The 23,269-nt window shown below is 40.8% G+C and overlaps 2 protein-coding genes across 4 annotated transcripts; one reads left to right on the top strand and one right to left on the bottom strand.

The window, feature by feature from the left end:
• Positions 1-765: 765 nt before the first annotated feature.
• Positions 766-2,733, bottom strand: surf6 (surfeit 6). The gene is made up of 4 exons (XM_062056792.1): positions 2,499-2,733; positions 2,155-2,361; positions 1,512-1,594; positions 766-1,445 (listed from the first exon to the last, which is right to left on the bottom strand). The coding sequence occupies exons 1-4, from the start codon at positions 2,587-2,589 to the stop codon at positions 768-770; spliced, it is 1,059 nt and encodes a 352-aa protein (XP_061912776.1). The 5' UTR covers positions 2,590-2,733; the 3' UTR covers positions 766-767.
• LOC133656032 (surfeit locus protein 1) lies at positions 2,682-21,417 on the top strand. Of its 3 annotated transcripts, XM_062056788.1 has the most exons (14): positions 2,682-2,879; positions 2,943-3,009; positions 8,246-8,370; positions 8,433-8,515; positions 8,576-8,767; positions 13,270-13,342; positions 13,409-13,571; positions 13,639-13,720; positions 13,790-13,852; positions 19,552-19,627; positions 20,860-20,938; positions 21,028-21,102; positions 21,208-21,234; positions 21,353-21,417. In XM_062056788.1, exons 1-14 carry the CDS (start codon positions 2,817-2,819, stop codon positions 21,367-21,369), a joined length of 1,185 nt encoding a protein of 394 aa, XP_061912772.1. In that variant the 5' UTR covers positions 2,682-2,816; the 3' UTR covers positions 21,370-21,417. The 3 variants fall into 3 exon arrangements, with proteins under 3 accessions (XP_061912772.1, XP_061912774.1, XP_061912775.1); XM_062056790.1 differs by lacking the exons at positions 19,552-19,627; positions 20,860-20,938; positions 21,028-21,102; positions 21,208-21,234; positions 21,353-21,417 and adding an exon at positions 15,080-15,362; XM_062056791.1 differs by lacking the exons at positions 19,552-19,627; positions 20,860-20,938; positions 21,028-21,102; positions 21,208-21,234; positions 21,353-21,417 and adding an exon at positions 14,953-15,009.
• Positions 21,418-23,269: the final 1,852 nt, after the last annotated feature.

Genomic DNA, 23,269 nt, shown 5'->3' with positions numbered 1-23,269 from the left:
GGAATTTTCATGATTTCTGAAATGCTTTCTAAAATGTGTGGCAGTCGCGTTAGCTAGCATAGCCTAACTCAAAATGGCAGGACTGCTGGCATCACTCAACGCACACTTAAAAAAACAGAATTGTTATAGTTTAACTTATTCGATTTCAAATGTGTATGTTTATCATTGTTGTTCTGTGATAATGAACATAAATATCAGGGGAGACAGATATCTTCTTGAAATAGCTTTCTGTTAGATTAGCACAGCAGCTAATTAGCCCAAGGTAATAGGTAGCTCAAAACCAAAGTGTTTAGTTTTTTGTCATATTTCAGCTTCTTGGATCTTGGCGGGGCTCTCCTTTAGAGATAGGGTGAGAAGCTCTGTCATCCGGGAGGAGCTCAAAGTAAACGCTGCTCCTCCACATCGAGAGGAGCCAGATGAGGTGGTTCGGGCATCTGGTCAGGATGCCACCCGAACGCCTCCTTAGGAGGTAGGAGACCACGGGGAAGACCCAGGACACGTTGGGAAGACTATCTCTCCCGGCTGGCCTGGGAACGCCTCGGGATCCCCAGGGAGGAACTGGACGAAGTGGCTGGGGAGAGTGAAGTCTGGGCTTCCCTGCTTAGGCTGCTGCCCCCGCGACCCGACCTCGGATAAGAGGAAGAAGATGGATGGATGGAAGGATTGATCATTTTAGTAAAATATGTAATATGTTTTCATAATAACCATTTAATACTTTCAAATCACATTTAGTATTATTTCCATAAGTCACACTGCAAAAAACAAGCTTATTTCAAGTCCTGAGACAGAACCCTCCCTTTCTTCCTTGCGTTGGCCGCCTTCTTATCCGCCTTCTGGTCGTTCCGCTTCCGGATGTTCCTCCGCCGCTTGTCCTGCCTCTTCTGCATCTTCCCCACAACTGCCTCACTCCGCTGGTCCCACTGCTTCTTCCTCTGAGCGCGCTTCTTCTCCTTCCTGGCCAAAGCGGCGCGCAGCATGTTCTCGTCGTCCTTGATCTTGACACCCTCGGCCTTGTAGAGCATGTTGGTCCACTTCATCTTCACCTCCATGTCGCGGGCTTTGCCCTCGTCTTTTTCCCTCAGCTTCTCCAGCTTGTCTTTGCGCGCCTCCACGCGGCTCAGCAGTTGCTTGTAATTCTTGCCTGAGAGCGGCGTGATCTGACCCTTGAGGCGCTGCTTCTTGGTCTTCTGCTTCAGCGCTTTGTCCACGTACTCCTTCTTCACCGTTTCCACCGTGTTGAAGACTATGGCCGTCTCTTGTCTTTTGCTCACAGCCGGCGCTTCCTCTTCTTCCTGTTTAACCTCCGGCTGCTGGTTTTGCACTGCGGCTTCTGCCAGTTTCTTCATGCGGAACTCCTTCTTCTTCCTCTTCTTGCGCTCGCGGTCCATTTTCCGCTTGGCTCGCTTGGCTTGGACTTCTTCGGACAACGAGTCCTTTGGGGCTCCCTGACATTTGACGACACTAATGGTTAATTACAGGACTTCTCTTACGTTTTCTTCATCTTTGCTCACCTGCCCTCTAGCCTCTTCGATCTTTTCATGCAGCCTCTTACGGAGAATATCAACTGTGGAGAAGTTGGTCATCACATCTCCTCCTTTTTAAGAAAAAACACTAAGTCAGATGTGTCCAAAGTGCGGTCCACAACAATTTTTTACCGACATATGGCACTAAAAAATACTATTACAAAAAAACTAAAAAAGTAGAATAAAAAAAGCATACAGGTGAAATGTTATAAGAAAAAGTTGCAAATGTTGACTAATCACACAAAGCTGCCATACAGGCATCTTTTTTCTTTAAAACTATCATTGCTCAAAAAATAATAATGAATCAAAATGTTATGAATTATTGACCTATTGAAGGACAAGTAACCATTTTCTTAAATAACTAATTAGAAATGAAACATAAGGTGTTTTAATTGATGTTGTAGTTATACATTTTTTGTATAGTTACACTTAGTCATAATGAACTACCTGGCAAAATTATTCAATGGTTATGACATTACAAGTCAAAGTATCAGTATGGCCGATACTAGCCCTGTATTTACTGGGTATCAGATCGACACCAACATTCCCAGTAACGCTGAACTTTACTGTAAATTGGAAACAACATCCCAGTTGTCTGAAATTTGAGTGATAAAGTAAATATTCTCTATACCTTTGTCTGAAGTCTGTTGTGTAGTTTTGTTTATTTTTTGCCCGCCATTGTGCGCCGCTGGACTGGACTTTGTTTGAGGTGCAGGACTGTGCTTCTTCTTCTTCCTCTGGTTTCTGTTATTATTGTTATTTCTACCATCTTGTGATTGTTGGCTGTTTTTCTTCTTCTTCTGAGCAGGGCCAACATTTTTCTTGGCGTTAAAATGAACTACGGGTGAAAACAAAACTGAATATTATTATTAAATACAATTTTTTATATAATGGGAATTTGAGTTCCATTTTTAATTTGAAGATATGAGAATATTCTTAAAAGACAAGAATGAACACAAACGCAGTGAACTTTACCAAACGTCCTTTTCTTTGGTTCCTGCACGCCTTGATTTAAAAATTTACTCGTCAGCTTCTGGATGTACGAATCCTTCGAGGCGAGATCCATGCCGACTAATATATATTTATGTTTTCTTAATTTTTCAAATTCGCATTAAAAGAAAAGCCATGATACTTTCACGTGTGAAAAAGGGGGATGGATTAAACTGAGGGACCGGAAGTAGTTACACTAAAATTGGTCCTCGGTCTGACTAGCAACATGACAGTTATGTAGCTGTCCGTGTAGGAAGGTTGTACAATATTTCTAGTTTCTGGTTGTGTAAGTTGCCATTCGGAATGTCGTCACTTAAAACGCTGCTGGTTTCTCACCACAGGATGTTTACGATTTTAACAGCGGAAGTAAGTTTTTTAAAAGAAAATTGTAACAATGTTTTGTTGTGTAAAACTTGAATGTGATTGCAGAGAAACGTTGTTTGCATCAAGAGGGCTTTTTACCTGTTCAGATCCCCTCTCGTCAAGCGAGGAAATGGTAAATACATTTGCACATCTTTACAGTTATGGCTTTGTTTCTTTTAAAAGTTTATATTTCCCGGCCCAATTTTAATGGTTGCAGAAATAACCACCATTTGAATGCAACAGTAGGAAGTAAACATGTACTAGCAGGAAACAAAAAACAGCAATTAAATATGCGCAGTGTATATTTTTAGACTTACTACTCAAAGACAAAAAATATACAAAGGCCATCTATAAAACATGCAATGGGAAAATGCAGTAAATTAAAAATGCTACAATTACATAAACACTACACCATACAAAACAGAAGTTAGCCAGGTGAGCCGGAAGTTAGCCATGAGCAGGATGCATAAGAAGAAAGTTGTTAAAATGAAAATCTACTTCTTCTTCTTCTTTTTTAAACACTGTTGTTCTATAAACACACTTTAAAATATTACGTTTTAAATCTTTAAAAATAGAAATCTCCCAAGCCTGTGTGCCCTAACTTTCTGCTAGCCAGGCTAACTTCCTCCTCACCTGGATCTAGGCCGGTAACAAATTTTGCTCAGCGATATATTATTGACCTAGAAATTATTGCAGATAAACAATATTTTTTTGAGACTAAATTATCCACTGATATAATGTTAATAATACATAATAATAATAATAATGGAAGTATACCCTTTCAAATGCATTACACTTGTATTTCTCATATATTTTAGCATTGTAATTGGAATGTAAAGTTTTACATATCCGAGTTAAATTAAACAAATAAATAATACTAACTGTTTTGCACTTTAATAAAAATCGCAATAAAATAGGTTCGGTCTCTGTTAAGGATAGGTTGGGGCACTGTCAAATATACACAACCAAAACAATAAATAGGAGCTATGTTGTCCGGGGGCAAAGCCCCCCTGGTAGGGTCTTCCAAGACAAACTGGTCCTAGGTGAGGGATCAGACAAAGAGCAGCTCGAAGACCTCAATGAAAAATAAAAACTATGGACCCAGATTTCCCACGCCCGGACGCGGGTCACCGGGGCCCCCCTCTGGAGCCAGGCCCGGAGGTGGGGTAAGATGGCGAGCGCCTGGTGGCCGGGCCTGTCCCCATGGACCGTTTTATCGCATTGTTAGGAGGATTTAAAAGGGACAAGCGGTAGAAAATGGATGGATACAGCCCGAAGATGCAACGTGGGTTCCCCCTCCAATGGGCTCACCACCCATAGCAGGGGTCATAGAGGTCGGGTGCAATGTGAGCTGGGCGGCAACCGAAGGCAGGGCACTTGGCGGTCCGATCCTCGGCTACAGAAGCTAGCTCTTGGGACATGGAACGTCACCTCGCTGGGGGGGAAGGAGCCTGAGCTAGTGCGCGAGGTGGAGAAGTTCCGGCTAGACATATTCGGACTCATTTCGACGCACAGCAAGGGCTCTGGAACCAGTTCTCTCAAGAGGGGCTGGACTCTCTTCCACTCTGGCGTTGGCTGGGGTGGCAATTCTTGTTGCCCCCCGGCTCAGAGCCTGCATGTTGGAGTTCAACCCAGTGGACGAGAGGGTAGCTTCCCTCCGCCTTCGGGTGGGGGAACGGGTCCTGACTGCGGTTTGCGCTTACGCGCCAAACCGCAGCTCAGAGTACCCACCCTTTTTGGATTCACTCGAGGGAGTACTTGAGAGTGCTCCCCCGGGTGATTCCCTCGTTCTACTGGGGGACTTCAACGCTCATGTTGGCAGCGACAGTGAAACCTGGAGAGGCGTGACTGGGAAGAATGGCTGCCCGGATCTGAACCCGAGCGGTGTTTTGTTATTGGACTTTTGTGCCCGTCACAGATTGTCCATAACGAACACCATGTTCAAACATAAGGGTGTCCATATGTGCACTTGGCACCAGGACACCCTAGGCCGCAGTTCCATGATCGACTTTGTAGTTGTGTCGTCTGATTTGCGGCCTCATGTTTTGGACACTCGGGTGAAGAGAGGGGCGGAGCTTTCTACAGATCACCACCTGGTGGTGAGTTGGCTGCGATGGTGGGGGAGGATGCCGGACAGACCTGGCAGGCCCAAACGCATTGTGAGGGTTTGCTGGGAACGTCTGGCAGAGTCTCCTGTCAGAGAGAGTTTCAATTCCCAACTTTGAACATGTCACGAGGGAGGTGCTGGACATTGAGTCCGAGTGGACCATGTTCCGCGCCTCTATTGTCGAGGCGGCTGATTGGAGCTGTGGCCGCAAGGTAGTTGGTGCCTGTCGTGGCGGTAATCCTAGAACCCGTTGGTGGACACCGGCGGTGAGGGATGCCGTCAAGCTGAAGAAGGAGTCCTATCGGGTTCTTTTGGCTCATAGGACTCCTGAGGCAGCGGACAGGTACCGACAGGCCAAGCGGTGTGCGGTTTCGGCGGTCGCGGAGGCAAAAACTCGGACATGGGAGGAGTTCGGGGAAACCATGGAAAACGACTTCCGGACGGCTTCGAAGCGATTCTGGACCACCATCCGCCGCCTCAGGAAGGGCATGCAGTGCACTATCAACACCGTGTATGGTGAGGATGGTGTTCTGCTGACCTTGACTGCGGATGTTGTGGATCGGTGGCGGGAATACTTCGAAGACCTCCTCTACCCCACCAACACGTCTTCCTATGAGGAAGCAGTGCCTGGGGAATCTCCTATTTCTGGGGCTGAGGTTGCTGAGGTAGTTAAAAAGCTCCTCGGTGGCAAGGCCCCGGGGGTGGATGAGATCCGCCCGGAGTTCCTTAAGGCTGTGGGGCTGTCTTGGTTGACAAGACTCTGCAGCATCGCGTGGACGTCGGGGGCGGTACCTCTGGATTGGCAGACCGGGGTGGTGGTTCCTCTCTTTAAGAAGGGGAACCGGAGGGTGTGTTCTAGCTATCGTGGGATCACACTCCTCAGCCTTCCCCGTAAGGTCTATTCAGGTGTGCTGGAAAGGAGGCTACGCTGGATAGTCGAACCTCGGATTCAGGAGGAACAGTGTGGCTTTCGTCCTGGTCGTGGAACTGTGGACCAGCTCTATACTCTCGGCAGGGTCCTTGAGGGTGCATGGGAGTTTGCCCAACCAGTCTACATGTGTTTTGTGGACTTGGAGAAGGCATTCGACCGTGTACCTCGGGAAGTCCTGTGGGGAGTGCTCAGAGAGTATGGGGTATCGGACTGTCTGATTGTGGCGGTCCGCTCCCTGTATGATCAGTGCCAGAGTTTGGTCCGCATTGCCGGCAGTAAGTCGGACACAGTTCCAGTGAGGGTTGGACTCCGCCAAGGCTGCCCTTTGTCACCGATTCTGTTCATAACTTTTATGGACAGAATTTCTAGGCGCAGTCAAGGCGTTGAGGGGATCTGGTTTGGTGGCTGCAGGATTAGGTCTCTGCTTTTTGCAGATGATGTGGTCCTGATGGCTTCATCTGGCCAGGCTCTTCAGCTCTCACTGGATCGGTTCGCAGCTGAGTGTGAAGCGACTGGGATGAGAATCAGCACCTCCAAGTCCGAGTCCATGGTTCTCGCCCGGAAAATGGGGGAGTGCCATCTCCGGGTTGCGGAGGAGACCCTGCCCCAAGTGGAGGAGTTCAAGTACCTCGGAGTCTTGTTCACGAGTGAGGGAAGAGTGGATCGTGAGATCGACAGGCGGATCGGTGCGGCGTCTTCAGTAATGCGGACGCTGTATCGATCCGTTGTGGTGAAGAAGGAGCTGAGCCGGAAGGCAAAGCTCTCAATTTACCGGTCGATCTACGTTCCCATCCTCACCTATGGTCATGAGCTTTGGGTTATGACCGAAAGGACAAGATCACGGGTACAAGCGGCCGAAATGAGTTTTCCTCCTCCTCACCCTATCTCCCTTAGAGATAGGGTGAGAAGCTCTGCCATCCGGGAGGAGCTCAAAGTAAAGCCGCTGCTCCTCCACATCGAGAGGAGCCAGATGAGGTGGTTCGGGCATCTGGTCAGGATGCCACCCGAACGCCTCCCTAGGGAGGTGTTTAGGGCACGTCCGACCGGTAGGAGGCCACGGGGAAGACCCAGGACACGTTGGGAAGTCTATGTCTCCCGGCTGGCCTGGGAACACCTCGGGATCCCCCGGGAGGAGCTGGACGAAGTGGCTGGGGAGAGGGAAGTCTGGGTTTCCCTGCTTAGGCTGCTGCCCCCGCGACCCGACCTCGGATAAGCGGAAGAAGATGGATGGATGGATGGAAAACAATAAATAAAATGGCTGAATAAAGTTACTGTGACCAAAATGATCACGGTTATTATTATTATGGCAACATTTTTGAACGTGCTCAAAAAAGTATTATACACACACGGAAATCTTTGAATCAAGTTGTATTTTTTTTTCTAAATAACTAAAATAAGTAGACACACAATATATTTTCTTGGCAGAGGAAACATTAAATATTGTTAATGGCTCTATAGGAGCCATATCAGTTTTATGTGTGTGTTTAAATATGCTTATCTTTTTGCATTTTAATTTGTAAAAGTTTCAGAATGATTTTTAATAAATGCAAACTGGGCGATCACTTGGCTTCACTTCCGGTTTATGTGACGTCACGCGAGTTCGCTTCCCGTTGAAGACGTCTCTGTCCGTTTAGACAGCCTTTATGTTCAATGTGAATAGTATATCTTAGTTGTTTAGACAGTAATGTGTTTGTACAAGTTTGTATTGTCATATGATGTTTCTTTATAGGGAAAGACGTTAAAGACTCTTGTTTTCATGTTAGCATTTAAGCTAGCTAGCAAGCTAACGCCAGTCAGTCCATATTTTGATCAAAGCGTGGTAATCAATCACAGTTTTTCGATAACTTTAATTTAATACAGAAATACTAACTGTTGGGAGTTTTATTATTATTACCGTTTATTATTATTATTTGACTACAAAGGTGAAGATTTGTACCTGACACCTTCAGGTGGATGAAAAAATCCATATAACACGTCACAGACGACATCACGCTAACATCACGTGACACCTCAGAAGCAAGGTAGCCGAAACTTGTCAGAAAGACTGTGGGGCCTCGTGGAGACGTCGCTGCAATGTGGACCAAGACAGATGAAATTGCAAACAGTTCTTGCAGCCTTAACAAACATGCACATGCCGATTATCGAGGCCAGCAGAGTTATCCAGTTCTTTCTCATTTATTGTTCGATTGATTGACTTATCGAATATCAGCCCAGGTTTAAGCCTGGCTAATTTATTGTTAGCCAGCCAGGCTCAATCATTCTCTCATGTCATGTGCACACTGTCCACAAAGTCATTAAATAGTGGGAAAACAAGCTGTCCTAAATGTCCAGCCAGGTCCATTGGATGGCGACAATGCAGCTCCACAGCAGCCAAAACTGCAAATGCAGAAGACTCCTTCTTTAAATGGTTCTTGCTGCTCATCCCGGTCAGCACATTTGGTCTCGGCACCTGGCAGGTATCATCTTTTCTTCCCACCTTGTTCCTCTGTGGTTTTTCCACTGACTTTTTCTCGTCTAGGTGAAGCGTCGCAAGTGGAAACTGCAGCTGATTGATGACCTGAACAAGCTCACCTCAGCAGAGCCCATTCCGCTTCCTGTCGAGTGAGTGACACAGGTCGTCTTATCGCGTCACGAAAACGTAACATCTTCTCCTCCGTTCAGCCCACACGAGCTGGGCCAGATGGAGTACAGGCGGGTGAGAGTGCACGGGCGCTACGACCACGCCAAGGAGCTCTACATCCTGCCGCGCTCGCCCGTCGACCCAGAGAAGGAGGCCAGGGAGGCGGGCAGGCTGACGTCCAGCGGGGAGACGGGCGCCAATGTGGTCACGCCGTTTCACTGCACGGACCTTGGGTGAGTCCGTTTTATCGCATTGTTAGGAGGATTTAAAAGGGACAAGCGGTAGAAAATGGATGGATGGATTTAAAACAAAACATAACAGCCACAAAACTACTCACTGCTGCCCCCTAGTTGTATCAGTCAATCTAAGTTTATTTATATAGCCCATAATCACAAGTGTCACAAACTCCTGACATTCCCTGCTCTTAACCCACATCTTAAAAAAGTTGTAATTTGATGAAAAAATTATCATCATTTTTTGTAACTAAATTAGTCATATTTTTCTCTGAATACATTTGTAATATTATAAGGAAGACATTTTTACTTACGGGGCAGAACTATGTTTGTACTAAGGGGACAAAAGAGTCATACTTTTCTCTGAATCACTTTGTAATCATTAAAAAAATGTGTACTTATTGGACAAAATTGTCATGTTTTTTTATGAAAAAGGTTGTAATTTTCAGAGTAAAAAGTTGTGATTTTGTGTAAAAAATGTCATAATTTCAAAGTTGTACTATTCCAAGTAAAACAATTGTAATTATGGGCCAAAGTAGTCATACTTTTCTCTGAATAAATTTGTAATATTACAAGGAAGAAATATGTACTTATAGGACAAAACTTCATAATTGTTTGTGGATGAAGCTGTACAATTTTGAGTAAAAAATTATGAAAAAAAATATTATTTTCTGTTCATACAGTTGTACTATTCCAAAAAAAATAGTTGCACTTATGGGACAAAATATACTTACATTTGTAATTATACAAGAACAAGTGTGTACTTATCTGACAAAATTGTAATAGTATTTTGTGAAAAAAGTTGTAATATTTTGAGTAAAAAGTTATAATTTTATGTCATGAAAAAAGTAATAATTTCAAAGTTTTTCAATCAATGTTTATTTATATTGCCACAAGTGTCTCGAAGGGCTTTCCAAAAAAGTTGTACTTATGGGACAAAATAGTTATACTCTTCTCTGAATAAATTTGTAATATTACAAGGAAGAAATGTGTACTTATAGGCTGTGTTGGGACTAACGCGTTACTTTGTAACGCGTTACTGTAACGCCGTTAGTTTCGGTGGTAACTAGTAATCTAACGCGTTGTTTTTTATATTCAGTAACTCAGTTACCGTTACTACATGATGCGTTACTGCGTTATTTTACGTTATTTTTTATGTAGTATCGGCTAGAAACAGAAGATCTGAGTGTGTTTTATTGCAGCACTGCGGTGGAAAAGAAAAGGCGTGCTTTCTGTGGGTGGGGGAGGGGGGGACTCCCATACCGTAGTTGAGGGGCGCAGGGGAGACGTATATGTACTTCGGGGCTAACAACCTTACCTTTACCTGGCAGTGGGTCTTTACAGCTGAGGGTGAATGACGAGGCTGGCGGTTTGTTGCAACTTTGTGACTTTATTGGACGCAGCCATCCACCAAGCTAGAGCACCTGCACGCACTCACTGTCGCCGGTGCCTCACTTCTCTCGCCCACTCACTCACTGACGTCACTCACCTCACATGCTGTCATATCTTAAAGGGCCACTCACACACATACGCTACTCTCATAACAACTAACAAGACATCATGGCGAAGCCAGAAGTCGAGTTTTTTAACATGGAGACATTCTCAATACTTTTCTTTTGTCGAGCACATTAAAATAACATTTTAGTTAAATGTAAGTTGTGTCTTGGATCAAAGATCCTATCTACTTAAAGTTAAAGTGCCATAATGTTGCAGCTATTTAAAATAGTTTTGTCAATTTGTTCTGGCCTGAAATAAATTGGCCCTTTGAAACATATCTTTGTCTTTGTGTGTTGTATGTAGACCACATTGCTTAGCAGAGTTCAGTGATGCAAATGCATGTCAAGTTGATCAACAGATTGTATTATTCTCCAGTGCAATAACAGTACTGAAATGAGTGCTAAAAGGGCATTAATGGGAGCCTTAAAAAAAAAGGGGGGGGGGGGGGGAGAAGTAACTAAATAGTTACTTTTCACAGTAACGCATTACTTTTTGGTGTAAGTAACTGAGTTACTTTTGAAATCAAGTAACTAGTAACTGTAACTAGTTACTGATTTTCAGTAACTAACCCAACACTGCTTATAGGGCAACACTGTCATAATATTTTGTGAAGGAAGCTGTAATATTTCAAGTAAAAATGGTTAAATTTTATAAAAAATATATCAGATGTGTCTGTGAATAAAGTTGTACTATTCCAAGTAAAAAAGTTGTACTTAAGGGACAAAATACTCATTCTTTTCTCTGAATACACTTGTCATTAGAAAAAAATTGTACTGATCAGACAAAATTGCTAATTTTTTTGTGAATAAAGTTGTCATTATTCCAAGTAAAAATAGTTGTATTTTTTTGTGAAAATTGTCGTAATTTCAAAGTTTATCAATCAAAGTTTATTGCCCTTAATCACAAGTGTCTCAAAGGGCTTCACAAACTCCTGACATTCCCTGCTCTTAAACCCACATCTTAAAAAAGTTGATTTGATGAAAAAGTTACCATAATTTTTTGTAAATAAAATAGTCCTATTTTTCTCTGAATACATTTTTAATATTATAAGGAATACATTTTTACTTACAGGGCAAAACTGTCATATTTTTTGGTGAATAATGTTTTACTATTCCAAGTAAAAAGTTGTACTAATGGGACAAAAGAGTCATACTTTTCTCTGAATCACTTCGTTATTATTAAAAAAATGTGTACTTATCGGACAAAATTGTCATAGTTTTTTGTGAAAAAAGTTGTAATATTCTGAGTAAAAAGTTGTGATTTTGTGTAAAAAAAATTCATAATTTCAAAGTTGTACTATTCCAAGTACAAAAAAAATTAATTATGGGCCAAAATAGTCATACTTTTCTATGAATACATTTGTAATATTACAAGGAAGAAATTTGTACTTATCGGACAAAACTTCATAATTTTTTGTGAATGAAGCTGTAATATTTTGAGTACAAAAGGTGTAGTTTTATGAAAAAAAAAAGATTTTCTGTTCATACAGCTGTACTATTCCAAGTAAAATAGTTGCACTTATGGGACAAAATATACTTAAATGTGTAATATTACAAGAAAAAATGTGTACTAATGGGACAAAATTGTAATACTATTTTGTGAAAAAAGTTGTAATATTTTGAGTAAAAAGTTGTAATTTAATGTCATTAAAAGGTTTATTTATATAGTCCTAAATCACAAATGTCTTAAAGGGCTTTCCAAGTAAAAAAGTTGTACTAATGGGACAAAATAGTCATACTCTTCTCTGAATACATTTGTAATATTACAAGGAAGAAATGTGTACCTACGGGGCAAAACTTTCATAATATTTTGTGAAGGAAGCTATAATAATTTCAGTAAAAATTGTTTAGTTTTATATAAAAAAAATATTAGAATTTTCTGTGAATAAAGTTGGACTATTCCAAGTAAAAAGGTTTCACTAAGGGACAAAATACTCATTCTTTTCTCTGAATAAATTTGTAATATCATTAGACAACAATTGTACTGATCGGACAAAATTGCTATTATTTTTTGTAATTAAAGTTGTCATTATTCCAAGTAAAACAAAAAGTGTAATTTTATGTGAAAAATTTTATATTTTCAAAGTATATCAATCAAGGTTTATTGCCCCTAATCACAAGTGTCTCAAAGGGTTTCACGAACTTATGAAATCCCCTGATCTAAACCCACATCTTAAAAAAGTTTAAGTTAAAAATTATAATGATTTTGTTTGAAAAAGTTGTACTATTCCAAGTAAAAACATTTATTTATAGGACACAATAGTCCTACTTTTCTCTGAATATATTTGTAATATTACAAGAAAGAAATTTGTATTCATACAGCAAAACTGTCATAATATTTTGAGTAGCAAAATTATATCATAATTTCTTGTGAATAGAGTTGTACTATTTCAAGTGAAAAAGTTGTACTTATGGGACAAAATAGTCATACTTTTTTCTGAATAAATTTGTAATATTACAAGGAAGACATTTGTACTTACTGTATATGGCAAAACTGTCATAATAGTTTGTGAATGAACCTGTAATATTTTGAGTAAAAAAAATACAATAATTTTATGAAAAAAATATCAGAATCTTCTGTGAATAAGGTTGTACTATTCCAAGTAAAAAGTTGTACTTAAGGGACAAAATACTCATTCTTTTCTCTGAATACATTTGTAATGTCATTAGAAAAAAATTGTACTGATCGGACAAAATTGCTATTATTTTTTGTGAATAAAGTTGTTATTATTCCAAATAAAAAACATTTTAATTTTATGTGAAAAATGTTGTATTTTCAAAGTATATCAATCAAGGTTTATTGCCCTGAATCACAAGTGTTTCAAAGAGCTTCACAAACTTACGAAATCCCTTGATCTAAACCCACATCTTAAAAAAGTTGTAATTTTATGAACCAATGATAATTTTCTGTGAATAAAGTTGTACTATTCCAGTTGTACTCACAGGACAAAATAGTGGTAACATCTCTCATATGCACCAAACATGCTCATGGTCTTGTCTGTGCAGCATCAGCATCCTGGTGAACAGAGGCTACGTTCCCAAGCAGAAGGTCCGACCAGAGACCAGGATGAAGGGTCAGGTGAGCACTCCAAAACCAGTATCTTTATTATTTTTTCCCCCAGACATAATGTGTGCTTTTTTGCAGGTGGAGGGCGAGGTGGAGCTGGTGGGTGTGGTCAGGCTGACCGAGCAGCGTAGACCTTTTATGCCCAACAACGATGCGGACAGGAACCGCTGGCACTACCGCGACCTGGACGCCATGTCTGCCATAACCGGAGCGGAACCCATCCTCATTGATGCAGACTTTGGTAGAATAAGAGCATTGTTATGAGCATGTTTTTATCTTTCTAAATGCACATTCTAAATGTGCTGCAGCAAGCACCATCCCTGGTGGACCAATAGGCGGACAGACGAGGGTGACGTTGAGGAATGAACACATGCAGTATGTCATCACATGGTAGGCAGACAGTGAATGATCAAAACACCTGAGTTAGCTTGAACTTATTAACACAATTTGCCTTCTTAGGTACGGCCTGTGTGCGGCCACATCCTATATGTGGTACATGAAGTTCATCAAGAAGATTAAAATGTAAGACAAATTGAATAAATATTCCTAATCTGCTGTTGCTCCTGATTACCTTGGTTTTTTTGTATACAAAAAAAAATTGTTACATTTTCCAATTGGTAGCACAGACATTCATAGCAGAATATAACTGTATTTGCAGAAAGTAAATAAGTATTTACAGATAAAGACACCAATTATCATGCCTGATACTAGTGATAGGTAGGGATTATACTCGAAACCGGTTTTCCCGGTTGTTCGATAAGAAAAGAACCGAGTCCTCGGACTCGAATCCCTTTTTGAGAACCGGTACCCGTTATCGAGACCACTATAGTAAAGAAAAGAGTTGGTTCTTTATTCGAATCCCTCGGAACGAATCCCGTCCCGACCAGAAATGCCCCGTGTGACATCAGAAGAAATGGTGTCACGTAGCTCAGTCATTAGGCGCAGATAGCGAAAGCAGGAAAAAAATGGACGGGAAAAAGCGCTCCAAGGTGTAATAAAGTTCAAAACAAAAGGTATAATCCAATGAATAACTTTACTGAGAGATTTTAGCAGGGTAAAAACACATGAACACTTTTACGGCCAACCGGAAACATAGCAACCAGGCTAGCAACGCACCTCCTTTACGGCAGCTGTCGCAACGTTCTTAGAGCAACCGCAGCACATACATATATATACATACTTGCCAACCTTGAGACCTCCAATATCGGGAGGTGGGGGGGGGGGGGGTGCGTGGTTGGGGGCGTGGTTATTTACCGCTAGAATTCACCAACTCGAGTATTTCATATATATTTCATATATATATATATATATATATATATATATATATATATATATATATATATATATATATATGTATATGTATATATATATATGTATATATATATGTATATATATATATATGTATATATATATATATATATGTATATATATATGTATGAAATACTTGACTTTCAGTGAATTCTAGCTATATATATATATATTTATTTTATTTACATAAAATAAATACTTGAATTATCTATCCATTAGATGGCAGTATTGTCCTGTTTAACTTCTCTGTTCATGACTGAGAAATAATTTCGGCCACCGTGTTCAATGGAGAAGTCTGTTCTACATATTTACAGGCAACATACACCTTCCCCTTCAAACTGTCCTGGATGAACTGAAATTCCTGTTTCCATTCGTTTTGGAACTTGCAAGCGTATTTATATTGTGGTAAAGCGGACGTGAGAATAGGCTGTCCCCACTCAGTCTCAGGTCCGCATTGAGCTGGAGGGGGCGTGGCCTCCAGCTCCGGCTGAATACCGGGAGTTTGTCGGGAGAAAATCTCTGCCGGGAGCTGAATAACGGGATTCTCCCGCTAAAAACGGGAGGGTTGGCAAGTATGTATATATACAACATATCTCCCTTTTTTAACTTTTGTTTTTCTTTCCTTGTAAACAAAACAAAATCACACTGTATATGTGTTGTCTGTCTAATTATAAATAATGCAGACAAGGCGTGTTGGCTGAGTTCTTGACGTTTACTTTCACCGGTGACGACATGCAACAACACTTTTCGGGGCTACCGCGCATGCTCGTCACTCCCGTTGCATGCTGGGTAATGTAGTTGTTATATTCCCTAGCTCATCACATCTTTCCCCTATAAAGAAATAAGGTTAACTCAATAAAGTGTATTTCTTTTTTTAGCTTTAACTTTTCATTTTTTAGCATTGTAATCACATTTGCAAAGAACTTTTCTCTTCATAGAATTTTCTTTCAATGAACAAAATAAAGTGCAAAAATGTCAAGGCATCATAACAAACAGTTATGTCAAATAGCAGCAGAAGTGCACTTTTTGGAGAGCTGTATTATTTTCAGTTTTGTGCCCAAGGGTCTGATTTTATTTAACACTATATTATTATTTATACACCTATAGTGATCACAGAGACAGGTTGTTTTTGTGTTACTGTATATATTTGTTTTTCTGAAAAATCTCACTTAATATACTTTGGGTAACAACAGTCAATATTTATTTATTTTATTTTATTTTTTTAGGGGGGTAACAGTCAATATTTATTTATTTTATTTTATTTTTTTAGGGGGGTAACAGTCAATATTTATTTATTTTTTAGATTCAATTGTTTTCTTGTATAATAAAAGTGAGCTTTTGTTAAACCAAATATTGTGTGTTTTTTTTTCCATATACAACAACCTATCTGGACTCGATAAGAGAATCGATAAGGAATTGGTTCGATAAGAGGATTCGATAATAGGCTCGAACTCGATAATTTCTTATCAAACATCATCCCTAGTGATAGGTAAATGAGGCCATATTTTTTTTAAACCAATAGGTGTGCAGAAGGGAATATGAAACATGCTTTTATGGTCAATGGGCCAAATAGTAAATAGGAAAATAACATTGACCTTATTTGGCGCTATAATATCAAATTTATTCGACACTTTGAAAGTTTTCCTTTTTCTAAATTCCATTCAGATTGATAATGGTGATGAAAATCGCTAAATCATCTTACTTCAAGTCGTACAAGCCATCACTCGTGAGCCGAAACAAACTTAGTGGCCCACACATCTGAGGTATTAACAGCCTATGTATCACTCTTTGTGTTCCACTATGTAAAGTGGTCGTTTTGGTAGATTTTAGCTTTGAAAGGATATTTCAACAAGTCAACAGTACAGTAGGTACTTGGTTTTGATATATGTAATGCTCATAAGGGTCGTCTAGTAAAATATGCGTGTGTAAATATCAAAATATTACGTTGAATCACTTTGTCAGGTAATATTACATTTAATGAAAATGTTACATAAATGAATACATCCAAACACTTTATAAATATTTATGTGCACGAAGAAATAACAGTTACAGTTGTATTTGTGTAGTGGATTGTCCGAAGCTTAAACAGGCAACAAAAGTAGTTTAGTACAACAAATTTATTTACCCATTATCAGAAGAGCAGGTTGAATTAAGTTGGCCGTGCAGACAGACCACATGTTACTCCGGAGTAAACAAGACACACACAAGCCAAAATCACTGTCGAGTTCCGGTCTTCTGCCATTTTTTATATGTCTCTTGTGCGTCATTGTTTGTTATCTAATGCGTCATGATTGTTTTGTTTTGGTTTCGTCTGTTCCAAAACAACCTTGTATCTCTTAGTCATATTTGGAAATTCTAAACATTCTGTAGACAGGTTGGCACAACTCCATATTCACCTTTGTCCCACTGGTCCATTCAATGGCACAAAATGGAAGAGAATTGAAAATGAGCGGACATTCTTATTAGACATGTAATATAGGTCAAAGGTCAGAAATTCTACTACATACCCGCCTTCCAGGGTCTTAAGACCCTGGACCAAAACAATTTCTGATGTAGACCACTAAGTTAAATCTCTACCACAGATAGAGGCAAAAACCTCAATGTTTTTATACGAGGCAAAAATTCCGTCTATGACCCTCCTTCAGAGCGATCGCTGTTACCAGCCTGCAGTAAAACCATCTCACAGAACACAATTAGTGGCCTACCCTTTGATTTAGTAAAGGAATAACAAATACTTTGATCATGAACATCATTGAACATAAATAGACTTATGACTGTAAGACATTTGCAAAAATATTTTTCCCGGCATTTGCAATGAATGTCCATCTTCAACCGCTTATCCGGAATCGGTTCACGGGGACAACAGCTCCAGCAGAGACCCCCAGACTTCCCTCTCCAGAGCAACATTTGCGACTTCCTCCTGGGGAATCCCGAAGCGTTCCCAGGTCAGAGAGGAGATGTAATCCCCCCATCTGGTCCTTGGCCTGCCGCGGGGCCTCCTGCCGCGGGGCCTCCTCCCAGTGGGACGTGCAACAAGGACCTCCCTAGGGAGACGCTCGTGAGGCATCCGCACGAGATGCCCGAACCACCTAAGCTGGCTCCTTTCCAAGCGAAGGAGCAGCGGCTCTACTCCGAGTCTCTCTCGGGTGACTGCACTTCTCACCCTATCTCTAAGGGAGATGCCAGCCACCCTTCTGAGGAAACTCATTTCGGCCGCTTGTATCCGCGATCTTATTCTTTCGGTCATTACCCACACTTCATGACCATAGGTGAGAGTAGGAATGTAGATAGCTCGGTAAACCGAGAGCTTTGCCTTCTGGCTCAGCTCTCGTTTCGTCACAACAGTGCGGCAGAGAGACTGCAATACTGCCCCAGCTGCTCCGATTCTCCGGCTGATTTCCTTCTCCATCTTTCCCTCACTCGTGAACAAGACCCCGAGATACTTAAACTCCTCCACCTGGGACAGAGTCTTGGCCCCTACCCGGACTGTACAAACCATCGGTTTCCTGCTGAGAGCCATGGCTTCAGATTTGGAGATGCTGATCCTCATTCCAGCCGCTGAACACCCAGCTGCGAACCGATCCAGTGAGAGCTGAAGGTCACGAACCGAAGGTGCCATCAGGACCACATCATCTGCAAACAGCAGTGACGCAACCTTTAGCCCCCCGAGACGTATACCCTCTCCGCCATGGCCACGACTCCGCCTAGAAATCCTGTCCATGAAAATCACAAACAGGATAGGTGACAGAGCGCAGCCCTGGCGGAGACCAACCCCCACTGGAAACGGATCCGACTTACATCCAAGCACCCGGACACAACTCTCGCTTTGGTTGTACAGAGATTGGATGGCCCTCAGCAGGGTTCCCCTCACTCCGTACTCCCTCAACACCTCCCACAAGATCTCCCGGGGGACGCGGTCATACGCCTTCTCCAAATCCACAAAACACATGTAGACTGGATAGGCATACTCCCACCCACACAGCAGAAGACTGCTATACGGATCCGCCTTCAAGTCGCCCAACCCGCGTTACTGTCACATTCGTTTTGGCTCCGCCTAGAGGATACAGCTCCGCCTCTGAAAATTGTACGGTCAGACAGCTGATCCTGAGCGGACTCGTGTCTGATTCGCATACGCGGACGCGACAAACCAAACCAGCGCGCGCCGCCTACAGTTATAGGCTCCGCCTACGCGCGCTGAGCCGACCAATGTCTGCACCCGCAGACGTGTACGCGCATGAGCCAAGATCTCTGGACTTTCTTTGCTGGAACACGAACGTAAGTATAGATTTATTGCTACATTCGCAGTAAAGATCAGCCTTTGTGTTTCCATCATCATTTATGTATGATTGTAATGACGTTGTTTGATATTAGGACTAGCAGTAAAACTTTATATTCTGTAAAAAAAGGCTTTATTTCCAGCGCCGCCTCCCAGAATGCTTTGCATGGGGACGTGCGTCTGACGTCACGTATACAGAAAATTCGAAATGGCTGCACGCGGTAGGTGAGGCCCGAGCAAAGAAAAGTGGAAAAGAGTGTTATTCGTCAAAAAACCCACACAACGACGGTCATTTTTTCGCCGTGCTATTGTAAAATTGTATTTTATCTGTGTTTTGTGTTCCGGGGGACACCGACTCCAGAATGTGAAAGTTTCCCGCGTGAAGCCGGTGAGTAAAAAGTTCAATACAGTTAACTTAGGCCATCTTTTGTTAGACGCTGTGAATGTGTGTAGGTTACATGCTACGATATTCCACATATTTCCAACTGCTTGAAACGAAAGCGTATTACTTTATTGTCAGTGTTGTTTAGGCCCAGGTCGCTAACGTTACTGCGTTAGTCAACAACGTAACGCTAGTGGGAACAGCCGTTCTTTGCCATTAATATGAGTGTGTATTATTTCTTTCTTTGTTCTTTAGTGGAGCTCGAGATCCTGTTTACTGTGGACTAGCTGTGTGTGACGCCATGTTGTTTTTGTTTCCATTACAAAAAAAAAGGTATGTCTATGTGTTTTTTGGCATAGTTAATTGTAGAAAAAAATATAAAATGAGGTGATGTGAGTGGGAAAAATTGCTGCACATATTAAGGATCCTTTTTCTTGATCTATATTTTTGTTATTTGCTGATGTATATATTTTATATGCTGTTTTTTATTTAATTAATTTATTAGAGACTATTTTATGCTTTATTTACCTTTTTTATTATTATTATTTTATTTATTATTATTATTATTATTTCCACATGTAAGCATAAATAATTGATCATATTAGTACATTGTTTGATTGCTTTGCTTAATGCATTCCATAATTTAATTCCACATACTGATATACTGAAGGTCTTAAGTGTTGTACGTGCGTACAAATGTTTTAAATTACATTTCTCTCTAAGATTATTTTTCTCCTCTTTTTTTGAGAAGAATTGTTGTATATTCTTGGGTAGCAGGTTATAGTTTGCTTTGTTTATAATTTTAGCTGTTTGCAAATTCACTATGTCGTGGAATTTCAGTATCTTTGATTCAATAAATAAAGGATTTGTGTGTTCTCTATATCCAACATTATATATTATTCTAACTGATCTTTTTTGTAACACCGTTAATGAATGAAGTGTACTTTTGTAATTATTTCCCCATATTTCTACACAATAACTCAGATATGTAACACTAGTGAACAGTAGAGAATATGAAGTGATTTTTTGTCTAGAACATGTTTTGCTTTATTCATTATTGACGTGTTTCTTGCTACTTTATGTTGTATATTTTTTACTTGAGATTTCCAGTTCAATTTATCATCAATCATTATACCTAGAAATTTGGTTTCATTTACTCTTTCAATTTCCATTCCGTCTATTTGTATTTGTGTTTGACTTTCTTTTCTACTGTTACCAATTAGCATTATTTTAGTTTTACTGAGATTCAAAGATAGTCTGTTTTTGTCAAACCATCTTTTTAATTTGTTAATTTCTTCTGTTATTATTTGTATTATCTTCTGTGTGTTCTCCCCTGAACAAAACGCTGTTGTATCATCCGCAAATAATACTAACTTTAAATCTTTTGTAACTTTACAAATGTAATTTATCTAGACATTGAATAATTTAGGTCCTATATTGATCCCTGAGGTACACCACAGGATATATTTAGTGTTGTAGACGAAACCACCACATTAATATTAAAGATATGGTTAACATTCTTAGTGCTAAAGATATTCCCCTCTCCTTGTATCCCTTCTCCCAGCTCCACCGTCTCGCCGAGTGCCAGCAAGAGTCATGAGTACTTGTCAACTCGACTCCTCAACTGGAGATAACTTTCTAGGTAAAGACTGATCTCCAAAATAATATCTCAGCATCCAGTAACCATGGTTAACATATCACAACCATTTAATACCAATTTATCTCCCTTAGCACCTCACCATGGGGAAGGATGTATTCATATGCCTTCACCAGCACATGCATTTAACATGCAGAGAGTTACACAAGGTAGGGACTGATCTCTGTATACACTACACCCATAATTTCAAACCCTACTTTACGATTGAGCTGAAGTTCTGACTACTATGACCTGTACTTTTACCTTTCTTATAGTTCTTACCACCTTGGGGCACCATTCAGGTAAAATCTCAGCTCATCTTACTTGCTTATTTGTATACACTAACACCTGTGCATGCTTTTGTCCACGTTGTTCCTTTGACGATGAATAAATACCCCTTTTCTTTCTTTCTACATTAAGGGTGCCTTTTCATCTGATTAAATTTATAATGAACAGGGACATTGCGGTTGTCCCAAGTGGATGGTATGATGATAGGATGATTTTCTGGCCCAGCTATAAAAACCCCGACAGAATTGAAAGGGCCGCTTTAAATGAGGAGCAGCATGAGCCAAACTGGCCAAGATTTGACGTTTCTGTTGTCCGAACTTGTGGTATGCAAATTCATAATCTTCTTGTTTAAAAATAACGTCATAGTTGCTTCTCTTTATGCTTGGAATAACCTATTGTGTCTATGTTCTGACCAGGTCTCTTGTAAGAGAGAGACCTGATTTATCATCATCAATAATAATAATAATCTGTTCAGCTCTACAGCTAATTTGAAACTCATGTTCATTTTAACATATTCAATTTTAGACCACTACAAAGACGCATTAAAAATAATGCAACAATATGGAAAGGGCTGCAACACCTCAGACCTGCAATCTGAGGCAGAGAACGAGGAGCTGCCAGAAAAAAGGAACAGGAAGCCAGTGTAAGTGTGTTCCGTCTTGTTTTTGTCATGTTTCTACAGTAATAGGAAGGTTATTTCCGGTAGCATTCAAAAATAGACCAGAGATGCTTGTACTATATGTATATTTGGCAATTTTGGTATTGCAATAATCCTAATGACATGGTTACCCAACAGCCATCGTCTCGGGGACTCAGATGATAGCGAAGAAGACCCGGGAAATAGTGACCTCACATCTCTGGGGTTGGCAAGCCAATTGCACAGGCAGAGTAAGGAATAATCTCTTAACATCGAAAACAACAAAACCACCACATTAATATTAACGATATGGTTAACATTCTTAGTGCTAAAGATATTCCCCTCTCCTTGTATCCCTTCTCCCACCTCCACCGTCTCGCCGAGTGCCAGCAAGAGTCATGAGTACTTGTCAACTGGACTCCTCAACTGGAGATAACTTTCTAGGTAAAGACTGATCTCTGAAATAATATCTCAGCATCCAGTAACCATGGTTAACAGATCACAACCATTTAATACCAATTAATCTCCCTTAGCACCTCACCATGGGGAAGGACGCATTCATATGCCTGCACCAGCACATGCATTAAACATGCAGAGAGTTACACAAGGTAGGGACTGATCTCTGAAATATTAGTGTATAGATAGGCCCCTTGGGTATTACCAGTCATGGTTAACTGATGGCTCTCTCACAATGCCCACCTCACTAGGAACGGCAGTCCCTCCTCGACTCCCTCCACCCCCCTCACCAGCAGCCCTCAACATGTGGCAGACCCAGGAGCCTGGATCCAACCTGGCCTACAGGCCAACATGGCGAGGGGGAAGAATGGCCGACAACATTTCCTGCTCTGGTGAGCAATAACTGACAAATACCGGATGGTCATTCTGTGCCACAAATTTTGGAAAAAATTCAAATTCACAAGCAATCACATATTTTCTTCAAACTTTGTCAATAACTTTTGTCATTAACTAAGGTCAATAGCTAATGTCAGGATTATGAGTAATGAGGATAAACACTGAAACATGTTAATTTTATACTGCTGTTTGTCAACAGCGCCTGAGGTAATCCACATCCTTAGCCTGCTGGAAACTATTAAGCACAACCAAGACCAGCTGATTGCGAAGGTAAACTTCTTAAGCCTTGAATAGGTCAATAATTCATAATGACATTGATTTTGATTCATTATTTTTTTTTAAAGAAAGAAACAGCCTACATGGCAGCTTTGTGTGATTAGAGTAAACATTGCTACATTTTCTCGTTACATTTCACCTGTTTGCTCTTTAAATACCACTTTTAATGTTTTTTATTTATTTCGATCGTATTTTTTTAAAATGTGCCCTGGGGCCGTTAAAAAATGACCTGCAGGCCGCAAATGGCCCCCGGGCCGCACTTTGGACACCCCTGGCCTACACGA

This window comes from Entelurus aequoreus, linkage group LG08, assembly GCF_033978785.1.
Source record: "Entelurus aequoreus isolate RoL-2023_Sb linkage group LG08, RoL_Eaeq_v1.1, whole genome shotgun sequence".
Classification (NCBI taxonomy): domain Eukaryota; kingdom Metazoa; phylum Chordata; class Actinopteri; order Syngnathiformes; family Syngnathidae; genus Entelurus; species Entelurus aequoreus.
The sequence above is the reverse complement of the archived record's forward strand: the minus strand, read 5'-3'. Positions and strand labels throughout refer to the sequence as shown.